The sequence below is a fragment of the Arvicanthis niloticus genome, chromosome 21 (assembly GCF_011762505.2).
Source record: "Arvicanthis niloticus isolate mArvNil1 chromosome 21, mArvNil1.pat.X, whole genome shotgun sequence".
NCBI classification, from domain to species: Eukaryota; Metazoa; Chordata; class Mammalia; order Rodentia; family Muridae; genus Arvicanthis; species Arvicanthis niloticus.
The window spans coordinates 28,971,541-28,990,445 of NC_047678.1; the positions used below are offsets into that span (position 1 = coordinate 28,971,541).

The 18,905-nt window shown below is 51.2% G+C and overlaps 1 protein-coding gene and 1 long non-coding RNA gene across 2 annotated transcripts; one reads left to right on the top strand and one right to left on the bottom strand.

The window, feature by feature from the left end:
* The first annotated feature begins 1,595 nt into the window (after positions 1–1,595).
* On the top strand, positions 1,596–11,735 carry Nckipsd (NCK interacting protein with SH3 domain). The gene is made up of 13 exons (XM_034484417.1): positions 1,596–1,920; positions 4,298–4,407; positions 4,794–4,998; positions 5,132–5,222; positions 5,462–5,952; positions 7,244–7,414; positions 7,558–7,644; positions 7,722–7,860; positions 7,957–8,037; positions 8,221–8,349; positions 8,453–8,545; positions 8,635–8,807; positions 10,828–11,735. The coding sequence occupies exons 1-13, from the start codon at positions 1,750–1,752 to the stop codon at positions 11,029–11,031; spliced, it is 2,145 nt and encodes a 714-aa protein (XP_034340308.1). The 5' UTR covers positions 1,596–1,749; the 3' UTR covers positions 11,032–11,735.
* Positions 11,736–11,861: 126 nt separating this feature from the next.
* On the bottom strand, positions 11,862–18,510 carry LOC143435431 (uncharacterized). Its single transcript, XR_013105736.1, has 3 exons — positions 16,600–18,510; positions 12,485–12,739; positions 11,862–11,997 (listed from the first exon to the last, which is right to left on the bottom strand). It is a non-coding gene; the product is annotated as an uncharacterized LOC143435431 (long non-coding RNA).
* Positions 18,511–18,905: the final 395 nt, after the last annotated feature.

Genomic DNA, 18,905 nt, shown 5'->3' on the forward strand with positions numbered 1-18,905 from the left:
GGTCTCAAGTAGCCACAAGTCTGGTTTATTGGTAGCCATGGTCAATCTTGGCTTCAACACCTGCTACTACCCCTACTCAGCAGTCCTGTAAGCACACCAGCCTCATCCTTCCCAAAACCAGCCAGCACAACCCCAAAAAGCCACCACTGCTGTATGCCTGGAAGCTTCAGTGAGTGCGTGTGTGTGTGTGTGTGTGTAAAAGCCAGGTCCTGGATATCAAGTTCTTGTCATCCCACTGGGCCTACCTTTACCATGCCTAAAAATAGATTAGCGAAGTCTAGGTGTAGTCTGGCTCATCTTTTAAGTACTCGGGGCAGAGGCAGTTGGATTGCTGTTAGTTTCAGGTCAGTCAGGGCTGCTAGTGTGACCTTGTCTTTGGGGGTGGGGGGGAAGCCAGGCACATGCCCTAAGTCCCAGCATTTGGAAGGCAAAAGCAGACGGATCATTAAATTTGAAGCTAGCCTGGTCTCCATAGTTTCAAAACAGCCAAAATTACACAGTGAGGCCTTGCCTTGAAAAATGTCTGATGGCATGTATACACTATGTTCCTCAGATTCAGGTTTTCAGCGGGGAGTATACAAGAATCCTTTGGCCCTCTTCACTGGGATCCAGGGATGTCAAGGATTTCAAAGGTTTGGAGGACTAGGTCGAATATTGAACTGAAGGTGAAGGATGCTTTTTCTTTCTTTGAGACAGTCTTACTATGAAGCCCAGGCTGATCTTGGTCTTGGCTTTCTCCAGCTCTGCCTCCTGGATGCTGGGATTATGCCACCATTCAGGATTTAAAATACGTTTTCTAGACCTCATGCATTCAATCTCTACCCTATCAGCCTTCTGCCCTTCTTTTCCCAGAAGTGTCGTTTTCGATGTTGATGCAGGACAGGGTTAGGTAACAGAGTGCTTTAAAAAAAAAAAAAAAAAAGGGGTGGGGGTGGGAGGATACATGTATACACACAGATTGATATGAATGAATATGACCTTAGGTCATAGACTTTTGAATCCTTTGTGACAACAAAATGGCAAAAGGATAGTCACTAACAAGTTGGGGCATGGTCCAGAAGGGAATGTTCAAATAGAACAAATGCAAGACTCAAGATAGGAAGGAAGGAAGCCAGTGGCTGAAGGGAGTGTGTATGTGGTAGGTAGCAAAGATGCATTTTGGACAGTACGACCTGGTTTTGTCCCTCGTCCTCCACACTTATTCTCCACCTCAGGGACAGAGTAGGGACTTTGTACTAAGGCATTGTGAGGCCTAGATGCGCTGGGAGACTTCTCCCCAAGAAGGACTTTGAAATGTCTGATCAGGATTCCTCAAAGCAAATCGCCATATCCCCGTCCCCAGGGACGCACTGGCTATAAGCATCCTTCATCAGGAGGTGGGAAGGAACTCAAGCGCTTGCACCTGAGCTGGGAAAGGAGGAGGAAAGCCAGGAAGAGAGAGTTAGGACCCTAAGTCAGCTGACTGGAGTCTGAGGCCTGAAGGAACTAGAGACTCCACCCCGCCCCGCCAAACCTCCTCGGGCCGCGAGGGGGCGCGGCGCTCCAATGCCGGAGCCGGCTCGCTCCTGGGGCGGAGTTCCGGTGGTCGCGCATGCGCACGCGTGGTGTGTCACGGGGTGGGGCGTGGTGTGTCACGGGGTGGGGCGGGGCGAGCGCGGCGCGGCGGCACTCAAGGCCTGGTTTCCCGGCACCGTAACCTTCGTCGTGTACCCAGCACCGGCGCTGCGCTGAGCGGCCCGACCCGGCCTCATGTACCGCGCGCTGTATGCGTTCCGCTCCGCGGAGCCCAACGCCATGGCGTTCGCTGCAGGCGAGACCTTCCTGGTGCTGGAGCGCAGCAGCACACATTGGTGGTTAGCGGCACGGGCGCGCAGTGGCGAGACCGGGTACGTGCCGCCTGCCTACCTGCATCGCCTGCAGGTGAGTATGTCCCTCCCTCCCAGGCCTCTCACCAGCACACAGGACTGATCCAGAAAGCTCAGTCATATTCTTCGGGACTTCTACCAGACAAGGAGTTTGAGAATCTGACCTTAAATTCCCCAAATCATAAGGACTAAGACCCCTCTGGGGGCCATCAACACCCACCAGAGACTAGGCCTTTGACATCTAACCGTGGGCCTGTGAAAAGCTTAATTCTGGGACTAGGACTTCAGGCTCTCTCGAATCCATAATCAGAGCCTCCATCTGCATAGAATTCTCAAGCTGGACCCAGAGACTCCAGTCCATTCATTACCTAAGTCCCTTTGACAACCACCACCACCCTTATTATTGACCTTCTCTGAATCCCTAAGAAGCCAGTCTCCTGTCAATTTGTAGCGTCCACCTTTACCATAAAGACTACTGTGCCCTCCACTGACTGTGCCACCTCATACACCACCTGTTTCCTCAACCATCCTCCAGGTTCTTAGTCCCCACCCCACCCCACCCACACACTTGGACCCCAGAGCCACAGGCATTCCTGTCCCTTATGCGATTCCCAGTTCCTGTCCAATCTCTATCCTGAACCCGCCCACCTATAAAATCTCCCCAAGGACAATTTCCCCAACCCTTTTGAAACCAAGGCCCCTGATCCCTGCTGACAGACAAGGTTCCCTGTCCCTGGTACAGCCTCCACTTCCCCCAGGCGTCTGACTCCTGACTTCTCAGATTTCCTTCCTCTGAAATCTGGGTGCTCCATCCTGGAATGGGAGCTGTCCACACTCTGAGGAAGTGAGCCTTCTCCATGGCTTCCCCTGTTCTGAAGATGGCCTGGTCTCCTTCCAGTGGAGCCTGCTCTAGTTCCTGTTTGCTCAAGAGTAGTCCTGCTGCAATGTCTCCAGTTAGCCTATTCTGACAGTAGGAGGAAGGGGGACGCAGGGCAGTCTGGGGTGTTCCAGACTCCTGCCCTGCCCCAGTCCCTGGCTATGGAAACATCCTGTCCCAGCCCAGTTAAGGCCAGAAATACTGTGGTAAATTTGGAAATGTCTTTGGTCTTGCCAAAGGGGAGGGACCCTTGGTTCTAGGGCCCTCCTCACAGACCCTCAGTCTCCTCTAGAGGTGTTTGAGGGGAGAAAATTTAAACTGTGACACTCCCAGTTCTGCCTTTTGAGCACCAGGGTCTCCTTGGAGACTTTCAGTAGGGCTGGGGGCTTGGGAAGGAAAGAAAGAACCCATCTCCATCTTTCTCTGATCACTTCCTGTTTCTTTCAGCATACCCCTAGTCTCAGTTCCCCGACTGTGAATTTCTGTCTCATTTTTACTCCACCTGATGTTTGCCCTTCTTAAAACTTTCCCTTTCTGTGTGTGGGTGGCAGCTGTCTCCCAGCCCCACCCACACACCTTCTGCCACCTGAAGGACTTTGCTGACCCCTATACTTATCTGACCTTATCAGGGAAGCTTCTTAAACTCACTCTGGAACTAAACATGGTGATTTATGTCTACAGTCTGAGACTTCGGGAGGATTACCATGAGTTCCAGGCCAGCCTGGGCCACATAGCAACTTCCAGACCAGCTTGGGCTGCAGAGATTCTCATCTCAAAAGACCACCCTCCCAGCCAACCAAAACAAACAACGAAACTGTACCCTAGAGTGTGCCCAGGTCTGCTCTGGGGTTCCTGTCCCACAGCTGGCCAGTCCCATAGCTGTAATCCTCATCTCCCTCCCTGGCAGACAGTGGAGTAGAACGGACTCTGGGTTACTGAGGATGACAACATAGGCCAGGAATCAGGCCAGTCTTTCAAGTCCCTCCTTTACCATAAGCACAGAGTGCCTTCCCAAAGGTGATCTGAAAAAGTGGTGGGACAGCTTGGGAGGATGGAGGGGACATCCTTTTGACCCTTTCTTATCTCCCAGTGCTTGGGAAGGTCCCTATGGAGAAAAGGCTGTTTTGGAATATGACCTTGGTTCTGTGAAGGATCAGCATCCAGAGTGACTGATTAAGGATTCCAGACATGGGAGTCTTCCTGTTGGCATCTCACTCTGGGCTCTGAGCCAAGCCCGAGGATAGGCTGGGTTTACACTCCTGATCCCAATCTGGATTGCTGTTGTTTCTCTCTAGACCTATAGTGTCTTAGGACTGTCTTTGCTAAGAGCCCGTGTATGGGATTAACTCCCAAGGGGGTCTCTAAGTGTAAAATACCACCACAGAGTCTGCCCTGTACCCCTTGCTTCCAAGTGACATGATTTGAGCACTTCATTCTGTATTCCATTTTGACTTGTCTTCTAGTGTCAAGAATTCTAGGCTAGTTCCAGACTGGGCTGGGTCTGGGCTGATCAACCCCACTTGGCACCCAGGTCTAACTGCCCACCTACCTTTAGGGCATGGAGCAAGATGTCCTCCAAGCTATTGACCGAGCCATTGAGGCTGTGCATAACACAGCCATGCGAGATGGTGGCAAGTACAGCCTGGAGCAGCGCGGAGTCCTTCAGTGAGTATCTGGGAAGTGGAGCTAGTATTTTCCCTTGAGCGTGTTGGTGGGGAGGCTCCTTCAGTAGGGCCAGAGATGCTGTGGAGGCAGTATGAGGGTTAGTGTGAGGCTCCACAGATTAGGATGGATGATGGGAAAGATGGAAGCATAAGGTCCCAGAACCCCACAGAGGCTTTTAAACAATAGTTATTTTAGAGCGCATGTATGAGAGAGAGAGAGAGAGAGAGAGAGAGAGTATATGTGTGTGAGAGTATGTAAATACATGTGTGTATATGCGTGCGTGCGTGCGTGCGTGCGTGCGTGCGTGTGTGTGTGTGTGTGTGTGTGTGTGTATACTTAGGGAAGAACCTTCCCACCATGGTCTATTTTGTTTGTCTGTCTATCAGGAAGCTTATCCATCACCGAAAAGAGACCTTGTCTCGAAGGGGCACCTCAGCTTCCAGTGCTTCGGTTATGACCCCATCCACCAGCGACCACCATTTGGATGCTGCCGTATCTAGGCAGCCCAATGGGGTGTGTCGAACTGGATTTGAACGGCAGCATAGCCTGCCCAGTTCTGAGCATCTTGGGACAGATGGAGCCCTCTACCAGGTATGGAGTGAGGGTATCTTTTAGAAGGAGTTGTGTGGAACTAAGGTTTCATCCAGATACTCAAAGGGTCTGCTCGGGTCACAGGTGCAGCTAGCAGCCTGTCCTTCCCTAGATCCCAATTCTGTTCTCTCAGGTCCCACCACAGCCTCGACGAGCAGCACCTGCCACCCCACCCCCACCGGTGAAGCGCCGAGACCGTGAGGCCCTGGTGATCTCAGGGAGTGGTGAGAGGGCCAGGCTTGGGTAATTGGGATGGGAGCACCCTGTACTTGGAATGATTGCTCTGCCCATGGTGGGCAAATGGGAGATCTGAACTTGGGGTAAATATAGAGTCTCCATGTTTGGGCATTTGAGGCTTCCAGGCTTGGTGAGGAGATAGGGCCTAGCAGAGGAACTGGGTCTTGTACTAGGGTCAGGCTCCCCAACAGGTTGCCCCAGCTTAGCTTTTACTTTTTGTTCACAGGTGGCCGCACAACCGTGCCCTCTGGAGGTAGTTCTGTGTCTAGTGGTTCATCAGCCAGCAGCACCTCCATGGACACCCTCTATACTGGCTCCAGCCCCTCTGAGCTAGGTCCTAGCTGCTCACCCACACCCCCGCCTGTACCTCGCAGAGGTGCCCACACTACTGTGTCCCAGGCCCAGCCCTCTCCCTCCAAGGCACCATCCCCTGAGCCCCCTACAGAGGAAGTGGCAGCTGATACAAACTCAGCCCCTGATGACCTGGAAGCTCTGGATGCCCTGAGCTCAGAGACCACAGAGGAAAAGCCAGCTGCTGAGACAGTTGTGCCAAGGACCATTGGGGCAGAGCTGATGGAACTTGTGCGGAGAAACACCGGTCTGAGCCATGAATTATGTCGCGTAGCCATTGGTGTCGTGGTGGGTCACATCCAGGCCTCCATACCAGCCAGCTCACCTGTTATGGAACAGGTCCTCCTCTCGCTGGTAGAGGGCAAGGTGAGGGTGGGCATCACGGCCAAGGAGCCTTCCCACCCTCAGCCAGCCTGCTAGTCCCACCCCGCTCCTGCCCTCACACCTCTGTCCAGGCTGTGTGACAGGTATTTGTCAAGCTCTGGCCCCTGGCTTTCATTGTGCCGGGTATTGGAGTCATTTGAGTTGACCCATGAAGGAGAAAGGGAGGAAGAGCATTGTAGGCAGAGGCTCAGCTTGGAAGGACTGAGAGACAGGGCCAAATATGGCTCACAGGAAGGAAGAAGGTGGATGGCATATCTGGGTCACAGGCAGTTTGGGAGCTGGTGAGCCTAAGGCAGGCAATAAAGGAGACCAAGATGAGGTGGGCCTAGGGGAAGCTTCCCATCACCTGGAAGGGTTTCCCACTATCTGCTGGTGCTCCTTCTGTCTTTGTGATTCTAGATGCAGGGAAAGAAGAGGGGATATGGGTGAGAGACCAGTACCTTGCCAGCCTTGGCAGTGTAGAGAAAAGAAGGCTTGGTCAGCTTTGATGGAGGCTTGGTCAGCTTTGACACAAGCTTGGTCAGCTTTGACACAGGCTTGGTCAGCTTTGACACAGGCTTGGTCAGCTTTGATAGTGGCTTAGGAGCCAACTTGGATGGTAGTAAGTGATGTGAGCATTTCAAGATGGCTGTGGTCCCTTGTCAAGGTTAGGGTACTGGTGCTGGGCCTGGTGTGCACGCCTTTAATCCCAGCACTCAGGAGGCAGAGGCAGGTGGATCTCTGAGTTTGAGGCCTGCTTGGTTTACAATGCAAATTCTAGGACAGCTAGAGAAACCCGTGTCCCTGGGGGAAAAAAAAAGTAGGTCACTGGTCAGGAGAAGGAATCAGGGTAGTGAGTCCTGACTACATGATGGGGTTTGAGTGGGCCAAAGGTACTTCTTAGGCCTTCCTGGCCTTTCTGGTTGGAGCAAGTAGAGGGCAGTAGGCCAGTGGTATGTATACTGGGCATAGCAGCTAGCATCTAGTACAACAGTCCTGGTGTCACGCTGTGTGGAATGGGAAGGAGAATCCGGAGTCACATTCAAGGAGTGACAGAGTTCACACCTGCCTCACGGGAGCTGCTCATCCAGTTTTAGAGTGAGAGTGGAAATGATGGAAATTCCCACAGCTGAGTCTTGAGCAGTCTTGTACCAGAAGGTCGGGGCTGGAGTTGGCCTCCACAGTACGAAGTTTGTGGGACCTTAGTTCAAAGAATATTATACTTAGAAGGGCCAGGTCTGCATAGCACCAGCTCCAGGAAGCCTCTAAGTCATGCTTTGCCTTCTTCCCCCAGGACCTGAGCACAGCCCTACCCTCAGGGCAGGTCTGCCATGACCAGCAGAGACTGGAGGTGATCTTTGCAGACCTGGCTAGAAGAAAGGATGACGCCCAGCAGCGCAGCTGGGCACTGTATGAGGACGAGGGAGTCATCCGCTGCTATCTGGAGGAGCTGCTGCATATCCTGGTATGGGGTGGGGACCCTCATGGGTCTGCCAGCGTGGGAGCAGTGAGCCTATCCTGTACCATCACTCTTTAACCGTTAGGTCTCTTCTGCTCACACATGCTCACCTCACATTGGGCGATGCTCACTCTTTCTCTTCCCTCCAGACGGATGCAGATCCTGAAGTTTGCAAAAAAATGTGCAAAAGGAGTGACTTTGAGTCTGTCCTAGCCTTGGTGGCCTATTACCAGATGGTATGTGTAAGACACGGGAGGGCACAGAGGCCTGTGGGCAGGAGTAAGGGCACTGAGCACACCGGTCCTTCTGCCAGGAACACCGAGCGTCACTACGCCTGCTGCTCCTCAAGTGCTTTGGGGCCATGTGCAGCCTAGATGCAGCCATCATCTCCACACTGGTATCTTCCGTGCTGCCTGTGGAACTGGCACGGGACATGCAGACTGACACACAGGGTGAGGTGGGGCTGGGCCACTCCCTACACTTGGAGACCGTCCCCACCATCTGCTGGAGACCCCTAACCTTACTGACTACCTTCCTTACCCCTCTAGACCACCAAAAGCTCTGTTATTCCGCCCTCGTCCTGGCCATGGTCTTTTCCATGGGAGAGGCAGTGCCCTACGCACACTATGGTAAGAATGCAGGTCGTTAAGCAGTGGACTCGAGGTCCCAGAGGTAGGAACCATGCATGTCTCAAGGGCCTGGAGACCCACTGACTAGAAGAGGGTGTTCTTAGGGCTCACAGAAAGCCAGGGAGGCCAGATTGTTTGGGGAGCAAAAGTTGGATCTGTAAATTCTTTATGCTGCTCTGTCAGAACACCTAGGCACGCCCTTTGCCCAGTTCCTACTAAGCATCGTTGAGGACGGCCTTCCAATGGACACCACAGAGCAGCTGCCAGACCTCTGCATGAACCTGCTTCTGGCTCTCAATCTGCACCTGACAGGTGAGGTGGGACCCATCTGGAAGGAGGCTGACCAAAGTGGGGCTTTGCGGGCTTCTGTACCTACATACATTTTTACCTTGTCTCCATCCGTGTTTTTCCTCAGCTCCTGACCAGAATGTCATCATGGCTGCCTTAAGCAAACACACCAATGTTAAGATCTTCTCTGAGAAGCTGCTTTTGCTTCTGAACAGAGGGGGTGAGAGCCTAGTGCACAGGTGCCACTTGGATGCACACTTGACTCGGCCACCTACCCTGTTTTGACTCCCGTGAACTATTGTCTTCTAGATGATCCTGTACGTATCTTCAGACACGAGCCCCAGCCACCACACTCTGTCCTCAAGTTCTTGCAGGATGTGTTCAGCAGCTCCACCACAGCCACCATCTTCTACCACACAGACATGATGGCTCTTATTGACATCACTGTGCGCCAGATCGCAGACCTGTCACCTGGAGACAAGGTGCCTGGAGGGTGCTGCAGGAGGGCTGGGAGCTGAACAGCAACGTAACAAAAAGGGGTGACTGTGACAGTGAGTGGATGTGATGGGCCAGGGCTGCTGCCGCCAGAGCGAGTAAGTGTGGAAGGTACTGAGAAACCAGGACACGCAGCCAGCGGTGTGTGTGGCATACTAGAGCAGGATGTCTGAAGAGAGGTGGAATTGCTTCTCAGAAGAGGAAGAAACTCACTGCCTTCCTGTGAGAGCAGAGTGGAAGCCAGGAAACCCGGGGCAGGAGTGGGTGGTGAAGTAGGCCAGGTCTGGGGTGTGTTGCAAGAGGGCCTGACAGAGCCTGCTTCAGGATTGGCTTTAAGTAGCTAGGTGGATAGATGATTGTTAATGGGAGAGGCCCAGAGAACATCTTAGGAAAGTTAGAGTTGTGTCTAAGTGAGTCAAGATGGAGGACAAGCCAGGCAGTGGTGGCGCACACCTTTAGTTCCAGCACTCAACGGGCAGAGGCAGCTGGATCTCTGAGTTTAAGGCCAGCCTGGTCTGCAGATCGAGTTTCAGTGTAGCCAAGGCTACACAGAGAAACCCTGTCTCGAAAAACCAAATTAGAAAAAAACGATTGAGGACGAGGGCTGGGGCTAGAGCTCATGGATGGAGCCTCGCATACCTGAGGCTCTGACTTCCATCCCTAGCACTGAAAATGCAGTGCTTAGGAGACATGGAGGTGCCAAGGTACCAGGGAGGCAGCGAGTGAACTGGGACTAGAGACGTGCGCAGTTGTCTGTGTGGAGACATGACAGAAAGCCTATGACAGGGTGGTCACCTCGGAAATCAGATGGATATAATCAGCAGGGACGCTTGGGCATTAGCTGTGACTCAGCAGGCTCAGCTAAGGAGAAACCCAGGAACAAACCTGACTGAGGAAGAGCAAGCCACAGACTGTGTGTGCAGAGGGGAGCCACACTGTTGGGAGCCTAGGGGTGGGGTGGAAAATTAGTCTTCGAATTTGCCACATGGAGGCCAGCAGTGACTGCCCAGCAATGCCAGTGTGGTGGAGAGAATCAAGTCTGAATGGAACGTTTGAGAAATGTTTAAGTTACTGGGAGAGTGTAGATGGGTAAGGACTTGGAAGCAGTAAATGAAGGCAACCAGTTTTCTGCACAGAGAAATAGAAAGGCGGGGGCAGGTTCTAAAAGGAAACCATGGGATCATGGAGGGTCTCTAAGGTGGGAGGTGCCGTTACATGCCCTGGCCTGGGGCAGTGCTCCAGTAAGCATAGAGAAATGGACCATGTATTGGAGAGATTGGACCACTGCAGGAGGTACGCAGATGAGGTAGGAGACTGACAATGGTGGACTCTGTTGTTTGTTCCAGTCAGAACAGAGAAAGGGTGGGTGCTGCGAGCACAAGACCAGCTGCTCAAGCTGCTTAGGGTCAAAGGGCAGAAGATAGGCAGTGGTACTATATGGACAGACAGCAGACGCCATCAGGATCCAGGGGCAGTCCAGGCCTCAACGGATCAAACTGTTTCTTTCCTAAAGAGCATGGGAAGCATTTTACCTTGGGTGTGATGGGGAGGCTGCTGAGTGTGGTGGCAGATGTGTGGATTTGAGGTGACTGAGACAGGTAGATGACAAGCAGGCAATTGGACATTGTTGTTGGTTGCTCTCAGGGAAGGTCTGTGTGTGACAGGAGAGCAGATTGCTGTTCTGGGTCATGGGTGTGATTAAGATCTTCTGGGGCAAGAGACGTCGAGAAGCCAAGGGCTCTGATTGACACACATGGTACCTAGGGACCTGGCACCAAAGGACTGGCAAGACCAGGGCAGCCATGTTCTGGGTGATTCATTCATTCACCTCTCCAACAGCTTTGAGAGTCATTTAGTGTTGAATTTGAGGAGTGTGAGCTGCTTTGTTGTCCCATAGTCCACTGGGAGGTAGTGGGCAGTGCCCCTGGGGCAGTTGCAGTACTGCAGTCCCCCGGGGGCAGTTGCAGTACTATTCCAGGGTTGCTGAACCAGCCTGCTCTTCTGCAGCTGCGCATGGAGTACCTCTCCCTGATGCATGCTGTGGTCCGCTCCACACCCTACCTGCAGCACCGTCATCGGCTGTCAGACCTGCAGGCCACACTGCGACGCATCGTGACTGAGGAGGAGGCCTCACCCCAGTGCCAGATGGACCGCATGATTGTCCAAGAGATGTACAAGGAGTTCCCGGACCTGGGAGAGGTCCCCAGCTAGCACTTCTCTTTACCCCCTTCTCTGCAGCCCTGGGAGGGTGCAGGGAACTCAGGGGCTTTGCTCTAAGGATGTTGCACTGACATTGTGAGATGATAAAGGATTAGCAGGGACCTGAGCCGGGCCCCTTACCTGAGGTAGAGTCAGTGTAAGGGGCCAGATGTAGGATTGGGGACCACAGTCTGGGAGCTATACTGGGGCAGAAGAAATGTGCAAGCTGAAGACCTTCTATTTGCTGGTAGGCTGCCTCTTCAGCATGCCACCCCATACCCATACTCAATGTGCATACCCAGAATCCTGCTGCTGCTCCAGGCTGGGCCACTGCCTTCCCTACCCACTGTCTTGTCTGAGGCTTGACCCTCAGCAAGCCATGTCCTTAGGTGAGGGAGGCGCCTTCTGCCAGCCCTGTTCTTTGCCTTAGCTTTGCAGTGAGTGTTGCTCATGTGCAGCTCTTTCCCCCTTAGGGACCTCTGTGCCCCAACCCCCTGCTTTCAGCCCCAGAGGCCTTGGCCAGGCTGTTGCCTTGAAAGCGGGATCCTAGAGACAGACCATCCATCCTGCAGCCCCACGGGACAAGATGATGGTGCTGAGAAAGCCAATGATAGAATCTATTTTCTCTGGAAAAAAAAAAAAGTAGGCCAAAAGCCATGTGTATTTTCCTATGTACTACAGCTCACCTTCAAAAATAAATCCCAGGCACACCAGGAGCTGGGCTTCCCTGTGTGGTCCTGCGGGGAGATGACGGGAAGGGTGGTGGTGGTGGGGGTCCGGATCTCACAGTTCCAGCTGAAACTGATATCTGCAGCTCAGAGAGGTGATGATGGTCCTTGACAAGCCTGGCCTTCCTCCTCTGCTTCCTCTAGGGTCCAGCCACACCTGTGCCTGGGGACACACCTGTAGGTATCTATCCCTTTTGGGTTCCATTCCTATCTTCTTGGCCATGGTGGTGCACACCTTTAATGCCAGCACCTGGGAGGCAGAGACAGACAGATGCCCACAGTCAGCTTAGTTTACATAGTTCCAGGCCATTCAGGGCTATACAGTGAGAGCCTGTCCCAGTAAAATACAAGTAAAATAAAGTTATGGGATCCTGCAGTTACAGCTAGTCTCTGGTGCTCCCTTTGTATCCCCCCCTTCCCCCCCTCCCCCCCGCCATCTTCCTCTTACACTGCGGAGGCGTGAACTTGAGCCCCACACGTGCTCCTGCATGGCCTTAGGCCGGGCAGGCCCGTCTCCCAGCTCTGCTCTCCTGAGCATGCTGGCTTGATTACCATTCTCTTGTTATTTGGCCCACCATGATTCCTCTGTAGTGAAACCTCAGCAGAGATTTTCTAACTTTTATGTTCTGGAAGAATATAGCTTGTTCTCCCTCAGGTCAGCACAGTAGTTCTCACTGAGTGCGCAGGGAAAGGAGGGCTCACGGGCAGCCACAGGGTCTGGTTCTTGAGGCTCTTACCTGCCGCCCTGTTCCTCGTCCAGATCTACACTCGCAGAATCCCGTAGGCTGCTGAAGGCAGGGTCTGGAGAGATGACTTAGTTGATAAAGTGCTTGCCACCCCAGCATGGAGGCCTGCGTTTGGGTTCTCAGAGCCCATGTAGAAAGCCAGGTGTGTTGGCATACACTTGAGTTTGCGACCCAGGACCACATGGGAGGCAGAAAGAAAGAACCAACTGCAAGTTGTCTTCCACATGTGTGCTGTCGTGCCCGTCCCTATGTGCATTCACACAAAAAATAATAAAGTGCAGTTTAAAAAGTGGAAGGTGGAGGCTGAGAGACGGCCCAGTGCTTCAGAAAGTAAGAGCGCCTACATTCTTGGGGAGGACCCTAGTTCAATTCCACCACCCACATTAGGAGCCGCCCAACCCGGCTATTAACTCCTCCAGCTCCAGGAGATCCGGCGCCCCCTTCTGGCCTTTTCCAGCACTGCACAAACTCTCACTCAATAATTCTACATACACACATGATTAAAAATGAAAAAAAAATCTTAAGTAGAGGTGCTGAAGAGATGGCTCAGCTGTTAAGAGCGCCAGCTGCTCTTGAAGACGCCTCAGGCTCCGTTCTCAGCTCCCACCTATGGCTTACAATCACCCGCAACTCCACTTCCAGGGGGTCTGGTATCCTGTTTTGACCTCTGCAAGCATCAGACACACACCCATGCCAGAAAAAAAAAATCATATACATATTTGAAGATGTAAATAGAAATTTAAAGGTACACAGAGCAATAGAGACAAACACTTGATACTACCCTCTAGCCTTGTGTACACATACACCCAAACACAAACATGCAGCAGGTAGAGGAGAGGCTCAGACCTCAACAGTTGCTCAGGACAGGGAGGCAGGGACATTTCATCTTCGGACACTGTCCTTCCTTAGCTACTGGCTCTGTCACAATGCTGAGCTCACAGGCTCCACGTGGAGGGTCACAGCCTACTCACTGCTCTTTGCCCTGAGATTTTTTTTGCCTCCTCTTGTCACATCCAGAGTCAATGACACTGATTTCCAGCCATGACTGCTTTCACTTGAGTGCTGCAAGCATGAGACTATTACCCTCAGGAGACGACCGACTCCAGTGAAAAGCAGAGGGTTCCCAGGAAGCAGAGGCAGGAGCATTGGGGCAGCATCTGCCGTTTGCTGGGATGTGAGAAGAGCTGTGCTGATCTGTGCTCTGAGGCCTGACTCCTAGATAAACAATGTTCATAAAGCCCACACTCACATTTGCAGGATGATCCAAAGGGTCTTGCACAAGTTTGTAGGAGATACAGAAGTCCTAGCCAAGAGTTACATAAATATGGGGTACTGCTCCCAAACATTCTAGGGAAAGGGCAGGACTCCAACATCCTCCCCCAGAAAACACTCTGGCAATAGTCTCACAACATAAAAATGCAGCTATAAAGGTAGATTGTGGCGAGCCAAAAGGTTTCTCTCAAGAAGAGCAGCTTTTGAGACAACACCTCTCCAGCTGCTTGGAAGGGTTGATGTGAGATGTAGCCAGGAGGGAGACTGAGGGACAGAGAGCACTTAGCTCTGCCAAGATAGGACAGTGTTTGGATGGGATTGAGAAGCAAACAGGTGCAGTAGGAACCTGTAAGCTGAGTATTATTTTGAACCAGAAATGGTACCTAACGTGGATACATAAAGGTCTGGATCATGTGGGACATGCACCGAACCCCAAACTACTCCCCGCACAGCTTTTTTAAAGTGTAGAAAGCTCAGCTCTGTTCTCAAAAGACGCTGACTGAGGCTGCAGTGAGGAGAAATCTGGTTTTTTCTTTTAATATATCTCTGTGCAGATGCATATGCAGATAGAGGCCCAAGCCCGACAGGCATTTTCCCCACTGCTCTTCACTTTATTCCCTGAAGCAGTCTCTCTCAGTTGAACCCAGAGCCCAGCAATACAGCGAGTATGAATAGCCAGATGTTTCAAGGATACCAATCTGCCTTCTGAACTTGAGAACTGTGAACAGGCTGCCACATCCATCCAATATTCATGCGAGATCTGAAGGTTGGTCCTCACACTTATATGAGAAATGCTTTAGCTGCTGAGTGAGCCATCACCCTAGCCTTTTCCCCTTTTAATGGAAGAATAGCACGCCATGTAAAGTAAGATAATCAAAGGGCAGGACTTGCACCTTTTCATTAGTTTCTGGCTATTCGGTTGTAATGCTTATTTAATCTGTTATCCACATATCTACTGATTTGTATATATTTTATTGACTTACATATGTATTCAGCATTTGTCTTTATATTTTATACTTACAATATAGTCTGTCTCTCTGTCTGTCCATCTATCTACCATCTGACCATCAAGATCTTGCTGTGTTGCCTCAACTTGAATAAACTTTCCTATTTCAGTCTTCAAAGAGGCTGAGTCTGTAGGATCACAGGACTGCAGTGGGTTGGTTTCCATTCTTTTATTGTTGTTTTTGTTGCTATTGTTATTTGAAACATAGTCTTACTATCCAGCCCTAGCCAGCAGGTAACTGATAATCTTACTATCTCAGCCCTAGTGCTGGCATGTAATACACCTGGCTGGCTCCCTTCCTAATATTGCCATTAAATAATAAGAATTTGTTAATTGGAGCTGGGTGTGATAGCACACACTTTTAATCCCAGCATCAGGGACACAGAGGCATGCGGATCTCTGTGAATTTGAGGCCAACCTGGTTTCCAAAGAGAGTTCCAGGACAGCCACCAGGGTTGTTACAAACAGAAACCTTGTCTCGAGAAACAAAGGAACAAAAAAAGTTAATTGTAATATACTCCAGTTTATTGATGTTTTCATTTGTTTAATACATTTTTATGTTCTATTAAAAATCACTTCTTTAGCTGAGTGATGGGGTGCTCCTTTAATCCCAGCACTCAGGAGGCAGACGCAGGTAGATCTCTGTGAGTGCAAGGCCAGCCTGGTCTACAGAGTGAGGAGAGCCAGGGCTACACAGAAAAACTCTATCTCAAAACAAAACAATACAAAAAAATTAATGAGGTCTCTAAACAATTGGTCCATTTCTCTAGTCCCATGTCCAGCAACTTTGTTAAGCTCACTCTGACAATTTAATCTTACTGAGGCTGGAGTTAAGAGCACTCGTTGCTCTTGCAGAATGCCCAGGTTTTGGTTACCAGCACTCACATGGCAGCTCACACCCATCTGTCACGCTACGTCTTGGGGATTGATGCCTTATTCTGATTTCTGCAGGCACCAGACACATGTGTTGCACATATATGTATGCAGGCAATACACTCACACACATCAGATAAATCTCACACACAAGCAAAATGACAATTTACCCTCAGGATCCCTTAGATTTTAAATTTTTAGTTTTAGAACAGGGTGTCACGTAGCTCTATGTGTCCTATGTGTGAAGACCTTGAAGTTCTGACCGTCCTTGCTCTACCTCTTGGGTGCTAGGATTCCAGGCATGCCTGCCCGCCAGAGCTGGTTTACTCAGTGCTGAGAATCTACCCCATGGTTTCATACACAAGCAAACTCCCTGCTAACTGCTCACCCCTTCTTTGGATTTTTTTTACTTATACAATCATATTGACCGTGGGTACAATTTTTCCCTCTTAACCTCCATATTCTTTTAAATTGGTTTTCTTGCCCTACCACACTGATTGCCCAGGCCCTCGAACATACTAAGTCTGTGGTCATGAATATAAAATGAGACCAATTAGCAGAATCATGTGTTTTTCTGCAGCAGTGCTCCAGATAGATGTGAGAGCTACATGCTCTATTTTAAAGTGAGTTTGGTTATAACCCAGTGAAGAACTGAGGAGTTACAGCTGAAATAACATTATAGGTTATGTGTGCTTGTTTTGTTTTGAGACAAGGTCTTACTGTGTAGCGGAGGCTGGTCCCAAATTCAGAGATCTACCCGTCTCTCTGTCTGTCTCTGGGGTGCTAGAATTAAAGGCATATCAGCTTATCAGGCCGAGATAGTCTCTTTTGCTTCTGGTGCTGGGGATTGAACTCAGGGCCTTGGTGTACGTAATGTACAAATTCTACAAGGCTAACGGAAAAGGTCAGGACCTGTGGAGCTCGAATTGATACTGTCTGGTCTTGTTTGTCTTACCTCACATCAAATCTGGGTCTCTGAGGCCTGCATAGACCCTGCAATTAGAACCATTGAGAAGAAATGACCATGAACCACCTGGAGGTCTTGTTCCTAGGAGGTAGGGACAAAGCTGGCCTTGGAAGCAGAGGGAGGAATTATCATTAGCACTTCATTTGAAAATCTGCATGGAGTTTTATGGAGTGGAGTAGCAGGTAGAGGTCAGAGGACAACTTTGTAGGGACTGTTCTCTCCTTCCACTCCTGCACGGATTGCAGGGGTCAAACTCAGGTGTTCAAACTCGGACATCAAGCACCTTTACCAGCTGAACCATCTTTCAGGCTCCTCAATTTTGTCTTTTCCAGGAAGTGCATTAGGAACGACTACTGTGGGCTGCACATAAAAAGTGAGTATATACGAGAAAACAAAGTGAGGGAGCACGCAACAGCCACAAACGAAGGAAGAATGGAGACAGCCTCACGCCGGGAGCCACCTCGAATGTCTTGTCTAGTGGATGCCACAGACTCAAAGGTGGAAGCCAGTCACCAGCCCTGCTTGAGGGGAAAGCGGAACTCGATTTCCCTCAGCCACAGTGCCTTAACACATCTGCCCATGCGGCAAGAGCCGGGATGGCATCCTAAAAGTGCTGCTCAGGCATCTCGTACCGGAAGTCCAAATCCCTAAGGTCATTCAGGCGTCTCCTCTGTGATCCTAGCTCTTTTTCTTCTTGTTCGACCTGAGATTTGTGCTTTCCATTAACTAGTCTGTGGACCAACAGAACGGCGGGCGCTTCAAAACCAGGTCCGGCTCCTCTCTCCTCCAGTCAGGATCCACAATCCTACGGAGAACCTTCTTTAGTGCCGCTGTAGATACTTCATCTACACGTACAAATGGTTTACCTGCCACAGAACTCTGACTTGAGTCTTAAGACTCAAAGACCCCAAATACTACAGCTGAAGCCCATGGGCCAGATCACAGAAGCCACATCGAGTGCAACCCGTGTGAGCCAGACCTCCCCAAAGCAAAGACACCCAGGAGCGAGAGAATGCGTTGATTGGTTGTTGGTGATGTCATAGCTACCATTTGGGGGCGGGCTAGAGGTCTTGGCCAGGACTTCTTGGACTGTTTGAAGTAGTAACTACTCAGCCGGGGGAGCCGCACCCAGGGCAATGTTCTGGGGTCCTAGGCCTGACTCCTGTCTCGGTGCCAGAATGAATGAGTGTTCTTCACCTTGCGTTGCAGCTCATCACCGATGCCAAGTTTGGAGGCCGATCAGTATAGCGGGTCTTGTGGATTATTTCTGCTGGCTAGGTTGAAACCCTCGAGGCCCTCCTACCTCCCGCATACAATGGAGTCCTCCGAGAGGGGCGGGGTCTCCCATTGTGCCAATAGAAACAATGACTCTCTGATTGGAATGCGCCTCCTTTCTCTAGTATTCCGTGACGTCTGTTGCGCCACATCCAGCTATTGGTCGGTTGAGATGCGCGCGTGCCAGGAGTTGGACGGAAAGCTAGATTGGACCAGGACTAGGGAGAACTGAGCTGCTGTCAGATTCTTCAAGGGGTTAAAGAATGCAGTTGTCGCAGGCGAGGGGGCGGAGATCTGAGGAAGCTGGGCCCACAGCTGTGCAACCCTGGGTTCCACGTGGCACCTCAGAAGACTGGAAAGAATCATAGCCTGGAGAGATATGGTGTCTAGTACAGGAGCCCCGAGTCTGGGAGACCGCTAGCGATTGTTGAGGCGGAGAAGAGTTGGCTTCTCTTCCTACTTCAGGAGGGTCGTTTTCAGATCCTGTTCTGTAGGAGATACTTGCGACATGCTTCTCATAAGTTAAACTTGTTAATAAATAGTTAACGCTATTGTTTGAACCAGGCCGGTGTCTGGTCATTATCCTCACAGTCCCAGGATTCTACATGGTAACCCTTCCCAGACCCTTCCCAGGACACTCAAAACATGACAGCACATTTTCAAAACAAAATGGGTGTTAGGGTTCGGAACTAGTACTCTAAAGGGAGACGGGATTCTCAATCTGAAGAAAGGCTAGGAAACCACGCTGGAACAGCGTACTAGAATGAGAGGGAGGACGGTGGCGGAGTAGCGGAGAAACTCCCTGCTCCCTTCAGCACCGTGGGCAGCACTTCTGTCCTCAATAAAGATGGCGGCAACGGCTTCTGTCGCCAGAACTGCCATGCGCGACGGGCTGTACCACCAGGTTTGGGGCATCGGGGCGGAGGTGGAGCAAACCATCGGAGCGGCCGGGAGCCATGTTGGAGCGTCGGGAGGCGGCAGCAGCGTCGGGGATGCTGTGGTGGGGGCGGCAAAAGCCG